A 20,198-nucleotide genomic window follows, 5' to 3' on the forward strand; every position below is an offset into this window, starting at 1 on the left:
GGGAAGCTGAAACAGTTGGATCACTTGAGGTCAGGAGTTCAAGACCAGCCTGGCCAACATGATGAAATCCCATCTCTACTAAAATTAAAAAAAAAAAAAAAAAAAGATATGTCAAACACAGTATCCATCAGTTAATGCAACAGGTCTTCCAATGTTTCCATTTTTTGTGCATTAAAACTTTTTTAGTAGGGGAAAATAAGTTTGGCATTTTGTTTTGTTTTGTTTGAGACAGAGTCTTGTTCTGTCTCCCAAGCTGGAGTGCAGTGGCACGATCTCGGCTTCACTGCAACTTCTGCCTTCTGGGTTCAAGCAATTCTCCTGTCTCAGTTGCTGTGTAGCTGGGATTATAGGCCCCGGCCACCATGCCTGGCTAATTTTTTTTTTTTTTTGAGATGGAGTCTTGCTCTGTTGCCCAGGCTGGACTGCAGTGGCACGATCAAGGCTCACTGCAATCTCTACCTCCCAGGTTCAAGCAATTCTCCTGCCTCAGCCTCCTGAGTAGCTGAGATTACAGGCACACACCACAATGCCTGGTTAATTTTTTTGTACTTTTAGTAGAGATGAGGTTTCACCATGTTGGCCTCGCTGATCTTGAACTCCTGACCTCAAGTGATCCGCCCGCCTCAGCTTCTCAAAGTGCTGAGATTACGGGTGTGAGCCACCACACCCGGCTAATTTTTGTACTTCTAGTAGAGATGGGTTTCATCACATTGGCCAGGATGGTCTCAAACTCCTGACCTAGTGATCCACTTCCTTGGCCTCCCAATGTGCTGGGATTACAGGCTTGAGCAACCGCGCCCAGCCTATTGGCATTTTTTAAAAACGCAAATTTTTGGTAAAGTTTTAAACTCTAGCAAAGTCTAATGTTTTTATCTGCAGAACATTCACTTTGATCATTATTATTATTTTTTGAGATGGAGTTTTGCTCTTGTTGCCCAGGATGGAGTGCAATGGTGTGAGCTCGGCAGGATACTTTAGAATTGAAAGTTAACACTGATTTTATACATCATTAAGTATTTATTTCCACAGCAGAAAATTGGCTGAAGTTGAACACAAGACTGTGAATTCACCATACATTCAAAAAAGAAATAAACATGTTTCTCAAATCAAGTCAATAGTGAAATGTTATAATATAAGGGTACAAGGTAAATGCTGATATATTAAAATCTTGGTTTGATTTAGCAATTTTATTAAAAACCAGAAGGGTTTCTATGAATAAATTTATTTAAATTAAATTATTCATGATTTAAAATTTAGTTTTTATAAATAGTAACAACAGACTAAATATTGAGTATGTAGGATTCCAATAAACAATAATAAAAATACCTTAACATTATTTACTTCAAATATTGTTTTCAAATTATTCAAATGTATTCAAAGTTTATCGTTAACTGATCTTTAACAATGAATTCCAGACTACATTGATAGCAATTAGATATATTAGTGCTGTCTGCTTGTCCTTCACATCATCATAGGATGAAGCTTCCTTTTGTAAGAAACATCGTGGCCACACTGGTTACATATAATGATCCAATTAGTTAGCGTATTTATGTAGAAAGCGTTCAAATGCATCATAGATGGCTTGTCTAAAATTAAATATGAAAGAAAAACTCTAAGTAACTAGCAAAAAGGGGGGACAGACAATGTCTTTACTGTAAGTTATTTCCAAATTTATCTGGGACTTGCAACATGACCTCCTCTCTAAATCGCTATGAAATAGGCAGTTATCCTCCCCAAAAGGGGTGTTTGAATCCATGTACCTTTTTTCTTTTTCTTTTGAGACAGCGTCTTGCTGTGTCACCCAGGCTGGAGTGCAGTGGCATGGTCTCTGCTCACTGCAACCTCTGCTTCTCTGTTCAAGTAATTCTCCTGCCACAGCCTCCTGAGTAGCTGGGATTACACGTGCCTGTCACTGCACCCAGCTAATTTTTGTATTTTTAGTAGAGACAGGGTTTCATCATGTTGGCCAGGCTGGTCTTGAACTCCTGACCTCAGTTGATCCACCCACCTCAGCCTTCCAAAGCGCTGGGAGTACACGCATGAGTCACTGTTCCTGGCTTCTAAAGCTGTTTTTTTTCTATTGTATAATACATTTTCATAGCAGAATATTCAGAAAATCTAAAATATAGGATGGGGAAAACATAATCCCATCACTTGCATCTACTGTTAATCTTTTCATATCTTTCCGCCAGGTTTTTAAGAAAATGCGTATCTAGACCAGGTGCGGTGGGTGGGCTCACACCTGTAATCCCAGCACTTTGGATGGCGGAGGTGGCTGGATCACAAGGTCAGGAGTTCGAGACTAGCCTGGCCAAATGGTGAGACCCCATCCCTACTAAAAATACAAAAATTGGCTGGGTGTGATGGTGCATGTCTGTAATCCCAACTACTTGGGAGGCTGAGGCAGGAGAATTGCTTGAACCTGGGAGGCAGAGGATGCAGTGAGCTGAGACTGCATCACTGTACTCCAGCCTGGGTGACAGAGTGAGACTCTGGCTCAAAAAAAAAAAAAAAAGAAAAAAAAAGAAAAAAAGCATGTCTATAATTCTCACCCAGTTTAAATAACTATGAAATGTTAATTTTGTATCCCACTTGTTCAACTAAGCATTTACTCACATCCTAACAAAGACACTAAGATTATCTTTAAAACTGATAGCTTGCTAATATTGTTTCCAGCACATTGGGAAGGCATAGTTTTCCAACATGCTTGTCTTTCTTTAGCTCAAGGATTTGTTCCTTGTGAATTATACTGAATCCCTAAGAAGGGAAAAAAATTAGAGGTGGATATTTGCATGTTGGTGTAAACACATAAGGAGATTTTGTTTGAAGACAGATATGACAGCTGTAGGTGAGAAGTAAAGAAACCTCTGAAATTATTGACCACTGGCTAATTTTTTTCCTCAGTTCCAGGCACTTGCTCTTGTGGAATGAATCTGACTTTGTTTACTTTCTGGTGCCCAAAGTTACAATCTGGGCTTGTATACATAATAGAAGGGTTAGGAAGAGTACATGTCCCTTTTTAATCATTTGAATAGTCTCTTATTCACTTGTATTATCAATAAGCTCTAAATAACACAAAATATTAGAGCACATAAAGGAATGGCTTTATTGATTGACTGACTGAGGCGGAGTCTTGCTCTGTTGCCAAGGCTGGAGTGCAGTGGTGTGATCTCAGCTCACTGCAACCTCCACCTCCCAGGTTCAAGCAATTCTCCTGCCTCAGCCTCCCAAGTAGGTGGGACTACAGGCACTTGCCACCACACCCAGATAATTTTTGTATTTTTAGCATAGTTGGGGTTTCACCATATTGGCCAGGCTTGTCTCGAACTTCTGACCTTGTGATCCACTCACCTTGGCCTCCCAAAGTGCTGGAATTACAGGCATGAGCCACCATGCCTGTTGGCTTCTTTTATTTTTATGTTTGGTGTGTGAAAAGACTGAATTTTTAAGAATTCTACTATTCCAATGTCATCTAAACTCTGTTAATTTTTTTTTTTTCTTCAAACACGGATCATAAGAAACAATCTGTTAAGTTTTGAAGTGACTGATGGGGAATGGAAGAGGCCAAATAGCTTAGTAGTGACTCCACATGAGCAAGTTTCTTAATCTTTTTTGTTCCCTTTATTCTGTGTAAAGGGGATAATAACAGAGCAATTGCCCTGGCATCTGGCACATGATAATAGTTAATATTTATCTCTCTCAAATGAAGCCTTCATAATAGCACTTTTGAGTTTTTATATCTGACTTTGATTATAAATCTCATCCTAATACTTCTTAACTATACTCTGACTTAAGTACACAAAAGAGTGAAAGAAATTTTATACTAATTTACTAATGCAAGCACGTGGGTCCTCTGTATTCACATGTATAATAGAACTTTAGACTCTTCTTAAGCAACCCTAGCAACCCTAGGTAGTCACAGGTTTTTGTTTATTTGTTTAAGTTTTGTTATGCCAGAGGGTCAATGAGTATTGGATAGTCTGCTCATTCACCAATAGGGTCTCAAATGCTGAATACATACTTTATTAAATACCACAGTATTAAAAGAAAGGTTTGGCCAGGGGAGGTAGCTCACGCCTGTAATCCCAGTACTTTGGGAGGTCAGGGCAGGTGGATCACCTGAGGTCAGGAGTTCAAGACCAGCCTGACCAATGTGGAGAAACCCCATGCCTACTAAAAGTGCAAAATTAGCTGGGCGTGGTAGTGCATGCCTGTAATCCTAGATACTCAGGACGCTGAGGCAGAAGAATCGCTTAAACCTGGGAGGCAGAGGTTTCGGTGAGCTGATCATGCCATTGCACTCCAGCCTAGGCAACAAGAGTGAAACTCCGCCTCAAAAAAAAAAAAAGAAAGGCTTACTATATCCTTCAAGACATGACAGACTTTTAGAATTGGTCTATTTCTCAAAAAGGTGACATTTATAAGTTGAGCTAGAAAAGTAAGGCCAGGCGCGGTGGCTCAAGCCTGTAATCCCAGCACTTTGGGAGGCCGAGGCGGGTGAATCACGAGGTCAAGAGATCGAGACCATCCTGGTCAACACGGTGAAACCCCGTCTCTACTAAAAATACAAAAAATTAGCTGGGCATGGTGGCACGTGCTTGTAATCCCAGCTACTCAGGGGGCTGAGGCAGGAGAATTGCCTGAACCCAGGAGGTGGAGGTTGCGGTGAGCCAAGATCGCGCCATTGCACTCCAGCCTGGGTAACAAGAGCGAAACTCCGTCCCCAAAAAAAAAAAAGAAAAGTAACAACATACAAAAATTATTTCTTACGTTAACAAGAGCTAAAACATGTCAAACATATCACATACAACCCCTCTATTATACAGCTATGTAGTTGGCAGTTTTTTTGGAACACTTATGTACAGGAACTGATCTAAGCACTTATGTGAACTAATTTATTTAACCATTAATAACACATAAATATGTCCCAATAATGCAGAATACCAGAAAATTATAGTTTTGGCATAAAAGTTTTTTATAAGTTCTAACTAAAATAGTGGAATCATATAAGGTTAACATTAAAACCACTTCTCATTTAAAGTTCAATATTCACTTGCTAACTGAAAAACATTGCTAAATTATCCCATGGATGTTCAGGCCATTCTGAGAGAACATCAGAATAGAGTGAAAAACCTCTTGATGCACCAAAGCAACTTTAACAAGCCATGTTCATCCTTCTCACATCCTAAAATGCCTGGCCATTAATATTTGAAGAGGGTAAAACCACAAGATAAAGAATGCCTATGATAAGCATCATGTCTAGTTCTCTAGGAGAAAAAGAAAATATAAGAGGATGAAATTCTAGGAAAGAGAAAAAAATAACTCAATGTGAGATTTGTGGGAGGTGAGGAGGAAATTCGAAGATTGAAACAGACAATAAAAATATCTAATCTATTTGTTGAAGCAAGAAATCCAGAAAACAAGCAACAGATGAACAAATACCTGTTTAGTCATCTTACCTGAAGAGTCCTTGTTTAAAAAGATAAGCACTAATATGACCCCCTTCTAGGTATCGGATTTCACAACCAGGCCAAATTTCTTGTAAACTTCGAACTCCTGTTCGTGGAATATAGGCATCTTCCTTGGCTTGAACCACTATAATGAGGCTTGGGTCAACTGGAACTAGGTATAGGATTTTAAAAAAATTCAACATATACACATTAGAAAATAAAAAACACCACACAATGCAGTAAATGAAACATTTGTCAAACTAAAAATTTTTGATTAAGTTAAAAATCAACTATAATGTGCCACATTACTCATCTCCAGTATAATGAGATAAATATTCTACAGATGATACAATATCCACTGTGGTTTTTAAAAATTAATTAATTTCTTTTGTGTGTGTGTGGGTACACAGTAGGTATATATATTTATGGGTTACATATGTTGATATAGGCATGGAATGCGTAATAATCACATCAGGGTACATAGGGTATGCATTGCCTCAATAATTTATTTAAAGATGGGATCTCACTATGTTGCCAAGGCTGAAGTGCAGTAGCTATTCACCGGCATGATCATAATACACTACAGTCTTGAACTCTTGGGTTCAAGTGATTCTCCCTCCTTAACTTCCCGAGTAGCTGGGACTACAGGTGAATGCCATCACACTCAGCAATCCAGTGTGATTTTTTTGTTTTGGAGACAAGAGTCTCACTTTGTCACAGAGGCTAGGGTGCAGTGGTGCAATCATAGCTCACTGTCACCTTGAATTCCCAGACTCAAGGGATCCTCCTGCCTCAGCCTCTAAGTAGCTGGGACTATAGGCATGTGCCACCGTACCCAACTAGTTTTTTTTTTGAGATGGAGTCTCACTCTGTCACCCAGGCTGGAGTGCAGTAGCATGATCTCTGCTCACTGCAACCTCCATCTCCTGGGTTCAAGGGATTGTCCTGCCTCAGCCTCCTGAGTAGCTGAGATTGGAGGCACATACCATTATACCCAGCTAATTTTTTATATTTTTGGTAGAGACGGGGTTTCACCATGTTGGCCAGGCTTAGTCTCAAACAGCTGACCTCAAGCGATCCACCCACCTCAGCCAAAGTGCTGGGATTACAGGTGTGTAATTCTGTAATTACAGGATTGGCCATCTAGCTAATTTTTAGATTTTTTTGTAGGGACAGGGTCTCACTATGTTGCCTGGGCTGGTGTTGAACTCCTGGGCTCAAGCGATCCTCCCACCGCAGCCTCCCAAAACGATAGGATTACAGGTGTGAGCTACTGTGCTCAGCGAGAGAGAGAGAGAGATTATGTGTTTGAGAAAGAGTCTCACTCGGTCAAGTGGTGTGATCTTGGCTCACTGCAAACTGTTTACTTGGGCTGAAGCCATCTTTCCACTTCAGTCTTCCAAGCAGCTGGAACTACAGGTATGCACCACCACACATAACTAGTTTCGTATTTTTTTTGGTAGAGACAAGGTTTCACCATGTTACCCAGGCTGGTCTTGAACTCCTGGGCTCAAGCAATCCACCTGCCTCAGCCTCCCAAAATGCTGGGATTACAGACATGAGCCACCACAACTGGCTATCCCATGTGTTTTTTAATGAATAAGATAGTCTTAAATTTTCATAGCTAGAATATGTAACATACATTTAAGTAACCAACTTATCTTTGCACACACATTCTGGAGCCAACAAAAAAATACCTTTGAAAATATAAAATTATCTTATAAAGTATTCTTTAAAAGATTTCAGAAATATTTACACATTAGCAAATGCTCTCAATTTCATATAAAAATTAGTACCTGAGAAATTTGCTACGTGAGTACATTCATCCATGACTCCTTTCATAAATATTAAAGGTTCTTTCCGAAGATTGGTTCTTCTTTGTTCTTTACTAAGAAGGTGGTATGACTGAGGGTTGCAACTTGTGTAACTACTTTTGCTGGTTGAAAGTGTTTGATTGAAGCACTCAATCTTAGAGGTATCTTGCAGTAAGAGTCTTTCTGATGTGGCACTAACACATGTTTTACTAGAATTATGGCAGTCAGCAGGTTTTTGGGATACAACTTGGTTTGTTATATCTAAATTTAAAGTTCTGGAAACCAGATTAAGGTTAGTTAGCTTGTCTGCACTGCTAGCGAAGTGTTTCACAAACTCTTGTCCCATTTTGAAAGAATCTGTCTGAATATATGAAAGGAAAGAAAACATTATTTAATATAAAATAGGGTTTTATTAACAACTTTGTTAAAGAGAAAAAACAAATGTCCATCAATGAATAAATGGATAAACAAAATGTGGTATATGCAAACAATGAAATATTATTCAGTCTTAAAAGGAATGAAATTCTGATGCATGCTACTAACATGGATGAACACTGAAGACATAGGACAAATACTGTATGATTCCACTTGTATGAAGTCCCTACAGTAGTAAGAGTCATAGCAGCAGAAAGAGAATGGCAGTTGTCAGGGACTGGGAGAAGGGAAGAATGAGTAGTTTTGATCAATGGGTAAGTTTCAGTTTGAGAAGATGAAAAAATTTTGAAGATAGATGGTGGTGATAGTTGCACAATGTGAAAATACTTAATGCCACTGAACTATACACTTAAAAATGGTTACAATAGACAATTTTATATTGTATATATTTACCGTAATTTTTGAAAAAAATAAAGAGGTGTCAAAACTTAACTCAGGACTAAGATAAATGATTTACACTTTATTGCTGTTTCCTATTAAATAGTAAAGGGTATCATTTAGCATTTAGCCTGTATCTTTTTTTTTTCTTATAGTCAAAGTTTTGAAATCCATGATCTGCCTTAACCGTTGAACTTCTAAAAGTCTTGCAACCGAGTAATGTAAATTCAAGCACAAGAGGACACCAGCTGTCCCAAATCCCTTTCTCTGGTTGAACTAACAAGAATTAAAAATTATCAAGGAAAAAAAGAAATATTGCCTATTAAAGTCTCAAAACTATATTTTAAGTTGTAAATACAGTTACGTGTTGCTTAATGACAAAATATGTTCTGAGAAATGCATCTTTAGGTTGTCACATTGTTGTGTGAACATCACAGTGTATTTACATAAACCTAGATGGTATAAGCCAACTACACACCTAAGCTATATGGTATAATCTATTGCTCCTGGGTTACAAACCTGTACCGCATGTGACTGTACTTAATATTGTAGGTAACTGTAACATAATTATAAGTATTTGTGTATCTAATCATAGAAAAGATACAGTAGGCCAGGCATGGTGGTTCATGCCTGTAATCCCAGCACTTTGGGAGGCCGAGGTGGGGTTGATCGCTTGACGTGAGGAGTTCAAGACTAGCCTGACCAACATGGTGAAACTGCAACTCTATCAAAATATAAAAATTAGCCAGGTATGGTGGGGGGCGCCTGAAATCCCAGCTACTTGGGAGGCTGAGGCAGGAGAATCATTTGAACCCAGGAGGCAGAGGTTACAATGAGTAGAGATCGTGCCACTGCACTCCAGTCTGGGAGACAGAGCAAGACTCCATCTCAAAAACAAAAAGAAAAAGGTATAGTAAAAATATGGTATTACAATCTTTGGACCACCTTGTATATATGGTTTGTCATTGACTGAAACATTGTTATCCAGAGCATGATTGTACAATATAATTTATGTAAAAATAAACTTTGTTATATAGTAACAGGCAAGTCAAAAGAAAAAATGACAGCCTGGGAAAATATATTTACAACTCACATTACAAATGGCAAATAACTTTAATTTATTAAGAGCTGGAATTGAATAATGTTTTAAAAGCCTAGAACCCCCAAAATGAGCAAAGGATATACACATAAACAGAAAACAAAATACAAAAATACAAACTGTTCTTAAACTTATAAAAACTTGCTCAATTTCCCTCATACTTAAAGTTACTTAAAACTATACCATTTTCCAGTGTTGGTTGACAAAAAATAAAAACAAGTTTGACAACAAACTGAATTTGTGAACTTATGGAGAAAGACACATTCCTGCTGGTGGTGTAAACTGACACAGCTAGAATTAGACAAAATCTAACTACATTACTATACCCTTGACTCAGCAATCATATTTCTTTTTTTTTTTTTTTTTTTTTTTTGAGACAGAGTTTCGCTCTTGTTACCCAGGCTGGAGTGCAATGGCGCGATCTTGGCTCACCATAACCTCCGCCTCCTGGGTTCAGGCAATTCTCCTGCCTCAGCCTCCTGAGTAGCTGGGATTACAGGCATGTGCCACCATGCCCAGCTGATTTTTTGTATTTTTAGTAGAGACGGGGTTTCACCGTGTTGACCAGGATGGTCTCGATCTCTTGACCTCGTGATCTACCCGCCTCAGCCTCCCAAAGTGCTGGGATTACAGGCGTGAGCCACCGCGCCCAGCTAGCAATCATGTTTCTAGGAATTTATGTTTACACAACATGTAAGTATTTGTGTAAATAATCATAGAATAGGTAACCAGGTAACCAAACATGAATATACAAAGTTACTCACTGCAGCACTGTTTATTAATAGTGAAAGATGGGCCGGGTGCGGTGGCTCAAACCTGTAATCCCAGCACTTTGGGAGGCCAAGGCGGGTGGATCACGAGGTCAAGAGATCGAGACCAACCTGGTCAACACGGTGAAACCCCATCTCTACTAAAAATACAAAAAATCAGCTGGGCATGGTGGCACGTGCCTGTAATCCCAGCTACTCAGGAGGCTGAGGCAGTAGAATTGCCTGAACCCAGGAGGCAGAGGTTGCGGTGAGCCGAGATTGCGCCATTGCACTCCAGCCTGGGTAACATGAGTGAAACTCCGTCTCAAAAAAAAAAAAAAAAAAAAAAATAGTGAAAGATGAGAAACAACGTAAACATCTATCAACAGGGTACTGATTAATAAATTATGGTACATGAATTCACTTAATAGACTACATCATGTAGCAGTAAAAAATAACAAGGAAACACTTGTGTATGGTCCATAAACAAGAGAAGTGAGGCTGGGCATAGTGGCTCATACCTGTAATCCCAGCATTCTGGGAGGCTGAGGCAGGCAGATTGCTTTAGCCCAGGAGTTTGAGACAAGCCTGGACAACACTGTGAAATTCCATCTCTACAAAAAATACAAAAATTAGCCAGGTTGGTGGTGCATGCCTATAACCCCAGCTACTCAGGAGGCTGACATAGAAGGTGACTGAGCCAGATTCTGTCTCAACAAAAACATAATACACAGTGTGTTTGCCCCCCGTTTTTTTTTTGTTTTTGTTTTTGTTTTTTTTTTTTGGGATGGAGTCTCACTCTGTCACCCGGGGTTAGAATACAGTGGCACAATCTCAGTTCACTGCAACCTTCACCTCCTGGGTTCAGGGATTCTTTTGCCTCAACCTCCCAAGTAGCTGGGATTACAGGTGCCTGCCACTACACCTAGCCAGTTTTTTGTATTTTTAGTAGAGACAGAGGTTTCACCATGATGGTCAGGCTGGTCTTGAACTCCTGACCTTGTGATATGCCCGTCTCAGACTCTCAAAGTGCTGGGATTACAGGTGTGAGCCACTGTGCCCAGCCAATGCCTTTTAAAAAAAGTAGTAATATTTGCTTTGCATGATTCTGTGTTTTATTTTTAAAACAAAGTTTTATTTATTTATTTTTAAGACAGAGTCTCTATCACCACATATTTGCTTTGCATGATTCTGTATTTTATTTTTAAAATGAAGTTTTATTTATTTATTTTTAAGACAGAGTCTCTATCACCCAGGCTGGAATGCAGTGGCGTGATCTTGGCTCACTGCAACCTCCACCTCCCAGCTTCAAGAGATTTTCCTGTCTTAGCCTCCCTAGTAGCTGGGATTATAGGCACCAGCTACCACATGCAGCTAATTTTTGTATTTTTAGTAGAGATGGGGGATTCATCATGTTGGCCAGGCTGGTCTCGAACTCCTGACCTCAAGTGATCAACCTGCTTTGGCCTCCCAAGGTGCTGGGATTACAGGCGTGAGCCACCACACCCAGGGAAAAATGAAAAAATTTTAAAAGTAAAAAATAGAATGTACAGCTACATTTTTAAAAATTTGCGCTTCTCTTTAAAAACCTGAAACATTAAATATACAATTAACTCCCCCCACCACCAATGTTCGGTGAAAAGTGAAATACTTACTCCACAGTATTCAAGCATGTGAATAATTTCTTCTTCATAAACTGTCTGGGTATAATACTGCTTTTCCAGCTCCCTCCAATTAATTGATTTACTCAACACACCCTGAAATAATAAGCTAAATTAAGATTAAACCACATCATAAGCAATTTGCCCAATACTTTTATTATTATTACTGTGTAGAAAAGAGTTAACATAGCAGGCTGGAGACTGCCCATCCTTTTTTTTTTTTTTTTTTTGAGAGACAAATTCTCTTTTGTTCCTAGGCTGGAGTGCAATGGCACCATCTCAGCTTACTGCAACTTCTGCCTTCTGGGTTCAAGTGATTCTCCTGCCTCAGCCTACCAAGTAGCTGGGACTACAGGCATGTGCCACCACGCCTGGCTAATTTTTATATTTTTAGTAGAGACAGAGTTTCACCATGTTGTCCATGCTGGTCTTGAACTCCTGACCTCAGGTGATTCACTCACCTCAGCCTCCCAAAGTACTGGGATTACAGGTGTGAGCCGTCCCACTTGGCCCAAGACTGTCTATCTTTAGCCTGCTTGTAAGGTTGGCCCTTAGCTGGAGTCTGGGAACTTGGCCAGTAAATAGCTTTTTACACTTACATAAAACTTTCCCTAAATGATACGAGTGGGTCACCATGCCTAAACTGCTTATATAAACAATGCCGTTTCTGCTGAACACCTGCTTTCCTTCTGAATTTTTGGTGCATGCTAGGCAAAAGTTATCTAAGTCACTAACCCCTGATAAAAACTCTGGACTGCTAGGCTCAGGGGAGCTTCACTGATGGACAGCACTTTGCACTTATTATCAATAATTATTGCTGAAAGAATTAAGCATGAACTGTAACAGTCCACTGGGAGAGGACTCTTGGAAGCTTGTTCTTGGTTTCCTTCAGACTCTGCCTCATGCATTTTTCCTTTTGTTGACTGTGTTGTATTTTTTTGCTGTAGTTAAGCCTTAGTCATGATTATGACTATATCCTGAGCGCTATGATTCTTTCTATGAATCACCAAAGCTGAGGGTGGTTTTGGGGACTTCCAAAACAATTATCTCTAATTATATATAGCTACCTAATATTAATTACAATTAAATTACCGTAGTGAAGACCCCAGATGCTGTGGACCAAGACAGGCATGGAATCAATGGCATGGGCTTAGGCCAGTTGGATACCGCTAAGGAAGCCATCTGTAATGTAACAGATAGTTTATAGAGAGCTTCTGTTTAGAGTTTCTATTCATTAAAATAAAAAATATTTAATATTAAGAAGTATTCCGTGCAGTAAGTAGTTGGTTAGATAAACACAAAGTCTGCAAACATTAGTGAGAATGCCTAGCAATCTCATTAAACTTCCCAAATCATAAATTCAACAACATTTAATTTCCCCCTTAAAAGCAACAAAATGTAATAGAAAACTTTAACCTCAAGACCCTTCACTGAGAGCTACTTTTTACTGTGTAAATATGAAGCTGAGATGTAGATGCTGGGCAGCAGAGTAAGCACACTCATGACTTGCTCAAATACAGCAAAATCACAACTATAAAACATCAGACCATTGAGGCTGATTGAGTATGCAAAGAATTTGGTGAACTACAAAGCAGATTATATAACAGATATAAAATGATGTAATGTGTGTGTTTAGAGAAGGAAAAATTTACTCTCTCTTTTGGAGAAGGGAGAACTTTATCTTCTGGAAAAGTTACTTTCCCTTCTGGGCTGCAGGAATCAGAAGGGAAAGGCAGGCTTCACTGAATGGCTGAGTCTTGCAGAGGAATGAAAGATAGGGTCTTGTCTTCCATAGAAAGAAATCAGTATGATCAAAGGCAATAAGGTGAGCATGCACAGGGTCTCATAGGGAAACAGCCAATATACTTCAGTTGGGATGGTCAATAGGCACATGTGGCCCATGGAGTGAGGGAGATAGTAGGGCTAGAAAGATTGATCAGGATCAGATTAGAGGTTCTTTGTTCTATAGATAATGGGGAGTTAATAAACAGAATTGAGTAAAGGAGTAGTATTGTCAAAGCAATGATTCAAAAAAGGTAACATGATAGTAGTTTACAGGATTGAGTAGAGAAGGGGAGAGCTGAGGTAGGAAGACCAGTTAATAGGCAGTAATCCAGGTGAAAGTTTTAAGAACCTGTCCTAGGTGATAACAATGGAAACACTACTAGATAGGAAAATAAATCCTTTTCCATCTTCTGTTTCACTGTCAGGTGGTTGTTTTGAATTTAAGTTTTTGAACTTAATTTTCTAATTCAAGTGACATAGTGAACCTTCATATTATCATTATTATTATTTTGAGATAGAATCTTGTTTCTGTCTGGATCATCTAATCTGGAGTGCAGTGGCACAATCACAGCTCATTGCAGTCTCAAACTCTGTGGCTCAAGGATCCTCCCACCTGAGACTCCTGAATAGCCACAATTACAAAGATGTGCCACCATGCCTGGCTAATTATTTAAACAATTTTTTTGTAGAGACAGGGTCTCACTATGTTGCCTGGGTTGGGGTATGATTAATTTTTAGGCCAGTGCAGTGACTCACATATATAATCCCAGCACTTTGCGAGGCTAAGCTGTGTGGATCACTTGAGCCCACACACAAACAAAATAATTTTAAAAAAATGTTCTGAGTGACTAGTATGTGCCAAGTAACAAACCAGAGCATATTCCTGACCCTCAATGTTCCACCTGTTTCATGGGAGAAAACAGACTGCTAAACAAGTCAGTAGAGTATAGTACAGTACAGTAAAAAAGTTACTAATGAGAGTTTGAAGTATAGTCTGGAGGTAAGGCTGGGTGTCACAGATGAAACAGAAGGGTAAGCTAAGCTAGCTGTAAGAGAACAAGAGAGCACTAAAGGGATGCTAGCATGTGACACAGCTGGAGCCCAGTATATATGCAAGCTTTTGGCAGGTTTTGAACAAGACAGAACAAAGATGTGATTTAGAAAGATCACTGTAGTTATGGTGTAGAGGAGAAATGGTTAAGAAAAAGATTAAAAAGAGAAAAGACTAGAGACAGAGAAAGCAATTAGGAATACATTTTAGTACACTCTAAAAGGCAGACAAAGTAAAATTAGTGGTGGTACTAGGGAGATAGATAAATGGAAAGTATTTTCCAATTCAGGTATTTTGACCGATGTAACAGCAAAACTGGGCATTTATACTTGAGACCTGAAAAGTTAAATTTTATATTTTTAAATAAAATATTAAATCTAATATCTGAAATACAACTGTGGAGTAGTACAATCAACGTCTATATAAATCATATAAAAAATTAACATAATTGCTTCATAATTGGATGAAAGCCTGGAATCTGTTTCTGCTTCCTACTTTTGCCAAAACTAATTCTATACCTAAAGTGAATTTTTTTAAATAACCAGGTTCTCTAGATCTTATAAACATAAACATAATTAAATGTAAGCAGAAATAAAAAGGCTTACGTGTCCTCCCATGGATATTCCAGTCATTCCTAAAGGGCCATAACCTTCCCTCTCTAGCCAGTGCAAGAGGGCTGCAGATTCTAAAACAAGAGCTCCTCCCATCACAAAAAGGTCAGACACATTTTTTAAGCTGGACCTTCTAGACTCACAAAACAAAATAGAAAATGATTATTTTATGTATTTACATGCTAATATATGCAAACTTACAGACTTCATGCTGCCAGACTTCATGTATTTCTTTTAAAGGACCAGATAGTTAAGTAAAACAATGTAATAAATTGGAATTAGGGCCAGGCATCGTGGCTCATGCCTGTAATCCCAGCACTTTGGGAGGCTGAGGTGGGCGGATAAGGTCAGGAGTTCAAGACCAGCCTGGGCAACATGGTGAAACCTTATCTTTACTAAAAATACAATTAGCAGGGCATGGTGGTGCATGCCTGTGATCCTAGCTATTTGGAAAACTGCGGCATAATAATTGCTTGAACCCAGGAGGCAGAGGCTGCAGTGGGCCAAGATTGTGCCACTGCACTTCAGCCAAGGTAACAGGGTGAGACCCTGTCTCAAAAAAAGAAAAAAAATGGAATCAGACAGCTGCTAACATTGTTCTACATATCAAATCACCTAAAACTTAATAAAAAAATGTGTTCCTTGCTCTATAGCACATAATCTTTACTGAAATTATTAGAATAGAATTTAAAGCATAACTTTTTTTTCTCTGAGATGGAGTCTTACTCTGTTGCCCAGGCTAGAGTGCGGTGGCATGATCTCATCTCACTGCAGTGTCCTCCTCCTGGGTTCAAACAATTCTCCTGTCTCATCCTCCCAAGTAGCTGGGATTACAGGTGTGGGCCACCACACCTGGCTAATTTTTGTATTTTTAGCAGAGAGAGGGTTTCACCATGTTGGCCAGGCTGGTCTTGAACTCCTGAGCTCAAGTGATGGGCCTGCCTTGGCCTCCCAAAGTGCTGGGATTACAGGTGTGAACCACCACGCCCAGCCTTAAAGCACAGCTTTTTAAAAAACCAATATAAAAGAATTTAACCAAACACTAGGCTCATGTATTACTGAAATCTTAAATATGTTGCTTATTTTCACAAAATACACAATTTATGAATATAATAAAATATAAAACAAATGTTTTTATAAATATACATGTTTTAAATAAAGATCAATTCAACTGGAATTTCATTTTTAGAAGCGAATTTTACATAGAAGTATATTTCCTTATAAAAAGTATTTAAATATATCTTTTTGGATCCTAGAACCACCTGTATTTAATGATAAAAATAAACATATACGGCAGGGTGCAGTGGCTCACGCCTGTAATCCCAGCACTTTGGGAGGCCAAGGTGGGAGGATCACGAAGTCAGGAGTTCAAGACCAGCAGCCAGTATGGGGAAACCCTCTCTCTACTAAAAAATACAAAAATTAGCTGGGCATGGTGGTGTGCGCCTGTAGTCCCAGCTACTCGGGAGGCGGAGGCAGGAGAATTGCTGGAACCTGGGAGGTAGAGGTTACTGTGAACTGAGATTGTGCCACTGCTCTCCAGCCTGGGAAACAGAGTGAGCCTCCATCTCAAAAAAAAAAAAAGAAATAAAAAATAAACAAATATATCTCATTACTAAAATGACCAAATTAGAATCTACTTTTCAAAATTTAACTTTTATTAAGACATACATAACTGGTTACAGGATGAAACCTTGCCAAAGTGTACAAAAATTCATTTTACCAATGATTATTTATCATATGCTTACACATAATATGTGCAAAGAACCAGGTGCCAGAAGGAATGCCAAGTGTGAAAAACAAAATCTTGGCTCCCAAAGAGCTTACTTCCACTGTCCTACCAAGTCCTCTCAGAGTTCTAAGTCTAGAAGGTAGGGTTTCTCTTTATGGAAACTATGGTATCCTTCACCAAAACAGATCATAGTCATGCTTCATCAGAAAAAAAACCCATTTATTTTCATCTGTTTCCTATCCTCAAACCATTTTTCTATTTAAGATTACATGATTTCCCCAACTACTTCTTTTAGCCTTCTATGGGAGCCTTGAAATCTCAGATCCTTCAGTTTGCTCTTTTTTTTTTTTTTTTTTTTGAGACGGAGTTTCACTCATGCTACCCAGGCTGGAGTGCAATGGCGCGATCTCGGCTCACCATAACCTCCGCCTCCTGGGTTCAGGCAATTCTCCCGCCTCAGCCTCCTGAGTAGCTGGGATTACAGGCATGCGCCACCATGCCCAGCTAATTTTCTGTATTTTTAGTAAAAACGGGGTTTCACCATGTTGACCAGAATGGTCGGCCTCCCAAAGTGCTGGGATTACAGGTGTGAGTCACCGCGCCCGGCCAGTTTGCTCTTTTGAAAGTTACTGATATGAAATTCCGGGACAATGGTTATTTATAATGGCAGATTCGGTCTCAATTTGTTTTAGCACTTTTGATGAAAACAGACTTAAGATGACTTTTTAAAAACAGAGAGAGAGAGAAGTATCTCTGATTTAAATTGCAGCCATTTCTTTTCTTATTTCCAAGAGCTGTCTCTCAAAATTTTCTTTCTTTTCGTTTTGAGACAAGGTCTCACTCTCATTGCCCAGGCTGGAGTAAAGTGGCTTGATCACGGCTCACAGCAGCCTTGCCTTCCTGGGCTCAGGGGATTCTCCCACCTCAGTCTCCTGAGTAGCTGGGACTACAGGCATGTACCACCATGCCTGGCTAATTTTTTTTTTTTTTTTTTTGAGATGGAGCTTTGCTCTTGTCACCCAGGCTGGAATGCAATGGGGCAATCTTGGCTCACTGCAACCTCTGCCTCCTGGGTTCAAGCGATTCTCCTGCCTCAGCCTCCCGAGTAGTTGGAATTACAGGTGTCCATACCATGCCCAGCTAATTTTTGTATTTTTAGTAGAGATGGGGTTTCACCATGTTGGCCAGGCTGGTCCGGAACTCCTGATCTCAGGTGACCCATCAGCCTCTCAAAGTGCTGGGATTACAGGCATGAGCCACTGTGCCCAGCCATTTTTTTTTTTTTGTATATTTTGTAGAGGCAGAGTTTTGCCATATTGGCCAGGGTGATCTTGAACTCCTGGACTCACACAATCTGTCCACCTCAGCCTTCCAAAGTGCTGAGATTACAGGTGTAAGCCACTGCACCCAGCCAGCAAGCCATTTCTTTTTTTTTTTTTTTTTGGGACGGAGTTTTGCTCTTGTTACCAGGCTGGAGTGCAATGGCGCAATCTCGGCTCACCGCAACCTCCGCCTCCTCGGTTCAGGCAATTCTCCTGCCTCAGCCTCCTGAGTAGCTGGGATTACAGGCACGTGCCACCATGCCCAGCTAATTTTTTGTATTTTTAGTAGAGACGGGGTTTCACTGTGTTGACCAAGATGGTCTCGATCTCTTGACTTCGTGATCCACCCGCCTCGGCCTCCCAAAGTGCTGGGATTACAGGCTTGAGCCACCGCACCTGGCACAAGCCATTTCTTACAATGAATTGAGAAAAATCAAACAAATACATTGGACCATTATTAAAATTTCTTGAGTATGCAGTATGTGATAGAATATTTTATAAACATTATGATTCTTACAACAATTCGACGTGGAAGAAATTACATAGTATTCCCATTTTATGAATGAAGTAATTAGTAAATAACATGTAACAATTCTAACCTATGTCTGTATGACTCCAAAGTCAGTCTTTCTATTAAACCCAGGCTGTGTCTCATCAGACCTCAGTAAAATCCTTTTGGTTTTTAACCAATTTATGGATAAGGTAAAAATCACATACCTAATTCTGAATTCTGGGCTTGATTCCAGAGTGGAAATTCTTGAACTACTTAGCTTGGCCTTTAATTTTTCTTTTTTTTTTTTTTGAGACAGAGTCTTGCTCTGTCATCAGGCTGGAGTGCAGTGGCATGATCTTGGCTCACTGCAACCTCTGCCTCCCGGGTTCAAGCCGTTCTCCTGCCTCAGCCTCCTGAGTAACTGGGACTACAGGCAGATGCCACCACACCCAGCTAATTTTTTTTTTTTTTGTAGAGACAGGGTTTCACCATGTTGGCCAGGATGGCCTTGATCGCTCGACCTTGTTATCCACCCACCTTGGCCTCCCGAAGTGCTGAAATTACAGGCATGAGCCAGTGTGCCCGGCCAGCCTTTAATTTTTCACAAGGCTTCACAAAGTTCATTATAAACTATCAAGGTTCATTCTAAATTATTCTTCATGGTATACATATTTGCCTCCACCCCATCCCACTTTCACCTATACTTCTTTCATGCTATGACCATACAGAACATGGGACTTCCAAATCTACATCTCTAGCACTTTCCAACTGCCTATTTGGCCTCTCCACTTGCAGGTTTAACCAAGGTTACAAATTTGACACTTTTTTTTTTTTTTTGAATCAGAGTTTTGCTCTTGTTGCCCAGGCTGTGGCACGATCTCAGCTCACTGCAACCTCCGCCTCCCAGGTTCAAGTGATTCTCCTACCTCAGCCTCCCGAGTAGCAGGGATTACAGGCGTGTGCCACCATGCCTGGCTAACTTTTTTGTCCTTTAATAGAGGGGTTTCTCCACATTAGTCAGGCTTGTCTCGAACTCCTGACCTCAGATGATGCTCCTGCCTTGGCCTCCCAAAGTGCTGGGATTACAGGAGTAAGCCCCTGGGCCCGGCCTCAAATTTGACACATCTAAGTCAGAACTTTTGATTTCTCTCCCACAACATCCAATTCATAAATAACACCTATCATTTCAACTTCTAAATTGTATCTTGAATCCAGGAAAACTTCTTTCCATTTTCACTACCACCTAGTTATGCTAGTTACTACTCTTGGATCATTGTAATAGCTTCCTATTTGTTTTCTCTGCTGCTATTCTTGCCCCAGTAAACCAAAGTAGGTCTTTAAAAATATAAATCAGGGCCGGGTGCGGTGGCTCAAGCCTGTAATCCCAGCACTTTGGGAGGCCGAGGCGGGTGGATCCTGAGGTCAAGAGATCGAGACTGTCCTGGTCAACATGGTGAAACCCCGTGTCTACTAAAACTACAAAAAATTAGCTGGGCATGGTGGTGCGTGCCTGTAGTCCCAGCTACTCAGGAGGCTGAGGCAGGAGAATTGCCTGAACCGAGGAGGCGGAGGTTGCGGTGAGCCGAGATCGCGCCATTGCACTCCAGCCTGGGCAACA

The 20,198-nt window shown here is 40.0% G+C and overlaps 1 protein-coding gene across 13 annotated transcripts in view; it reads right to left on the reverse strand.

Annotated features, from left to right (window-relative positions):
* Nucleotides 1-994: 994 nt before the first annotated feature.
* The window catches only part of ABHD18 (abhydrolase domain containing 18), a 64,152-nt gene continuing 44,948 nt past the window's right edge, over nucleotides 995-20,198 (reverse strand). For 8 of the 13 annotated variants that reach the window (XM_032292329.1, XM_032292328.1, XM_032292320.1 and 5 more), the window contains 6 exons: nucleotides 15,028-15,166; nucleotides 12,679-12,768; nucleotides 11,581-11,682; nucleotides 7,247-7,625; nucleotides 5,460-5,622; nucleotides 995-1,586 (listed from right to left, as the gene is read on the reverse strand). In XM_032292329.1, coding sequence (XP_032148220.1) covers nucleotides 1,535-1,586; nucleotides 5,460-5,622; nucleotides 7,247-7,625; nucleotides 11,581-11,682; nucleotides 12,679-12,768; nucleotides 15,028-15,166 — 925 coding nt within the window. In that variant the 3' untranslated portion in view covers nucleotides 995-1,534. Of the gene's footprint in view, nucleotides 1,587-5,455; nucleotides 5,623-7,246; nucleotides 7,626-11,580; nucleotides 11,683-12,678; nucleotides 12,769-15,027; nucleotides 15,172-20,198 lie in introns of those variants that run through there. The other 5 variants (XM_032292325.1, XM_032292332.1, XM_032292327.1 and 2 more) reach the window with 3 other exon arrangements.

This window comes from Sapajus apella, unplaced genomic scaffold, assembly GCF_009761245.1.
Source record: "Sapajus apella isolate SASKATOON/1434 unplaced genomic scaffold, GSC_monkey_1.0 scaffold27, whole genome shotgun sequence".
NCBI classification, from domain to species: Eukaryota; Metazoa; Chordata; class Mammalia; order Primates; family Cebidae; genus Sapajus; species Sapajus apella.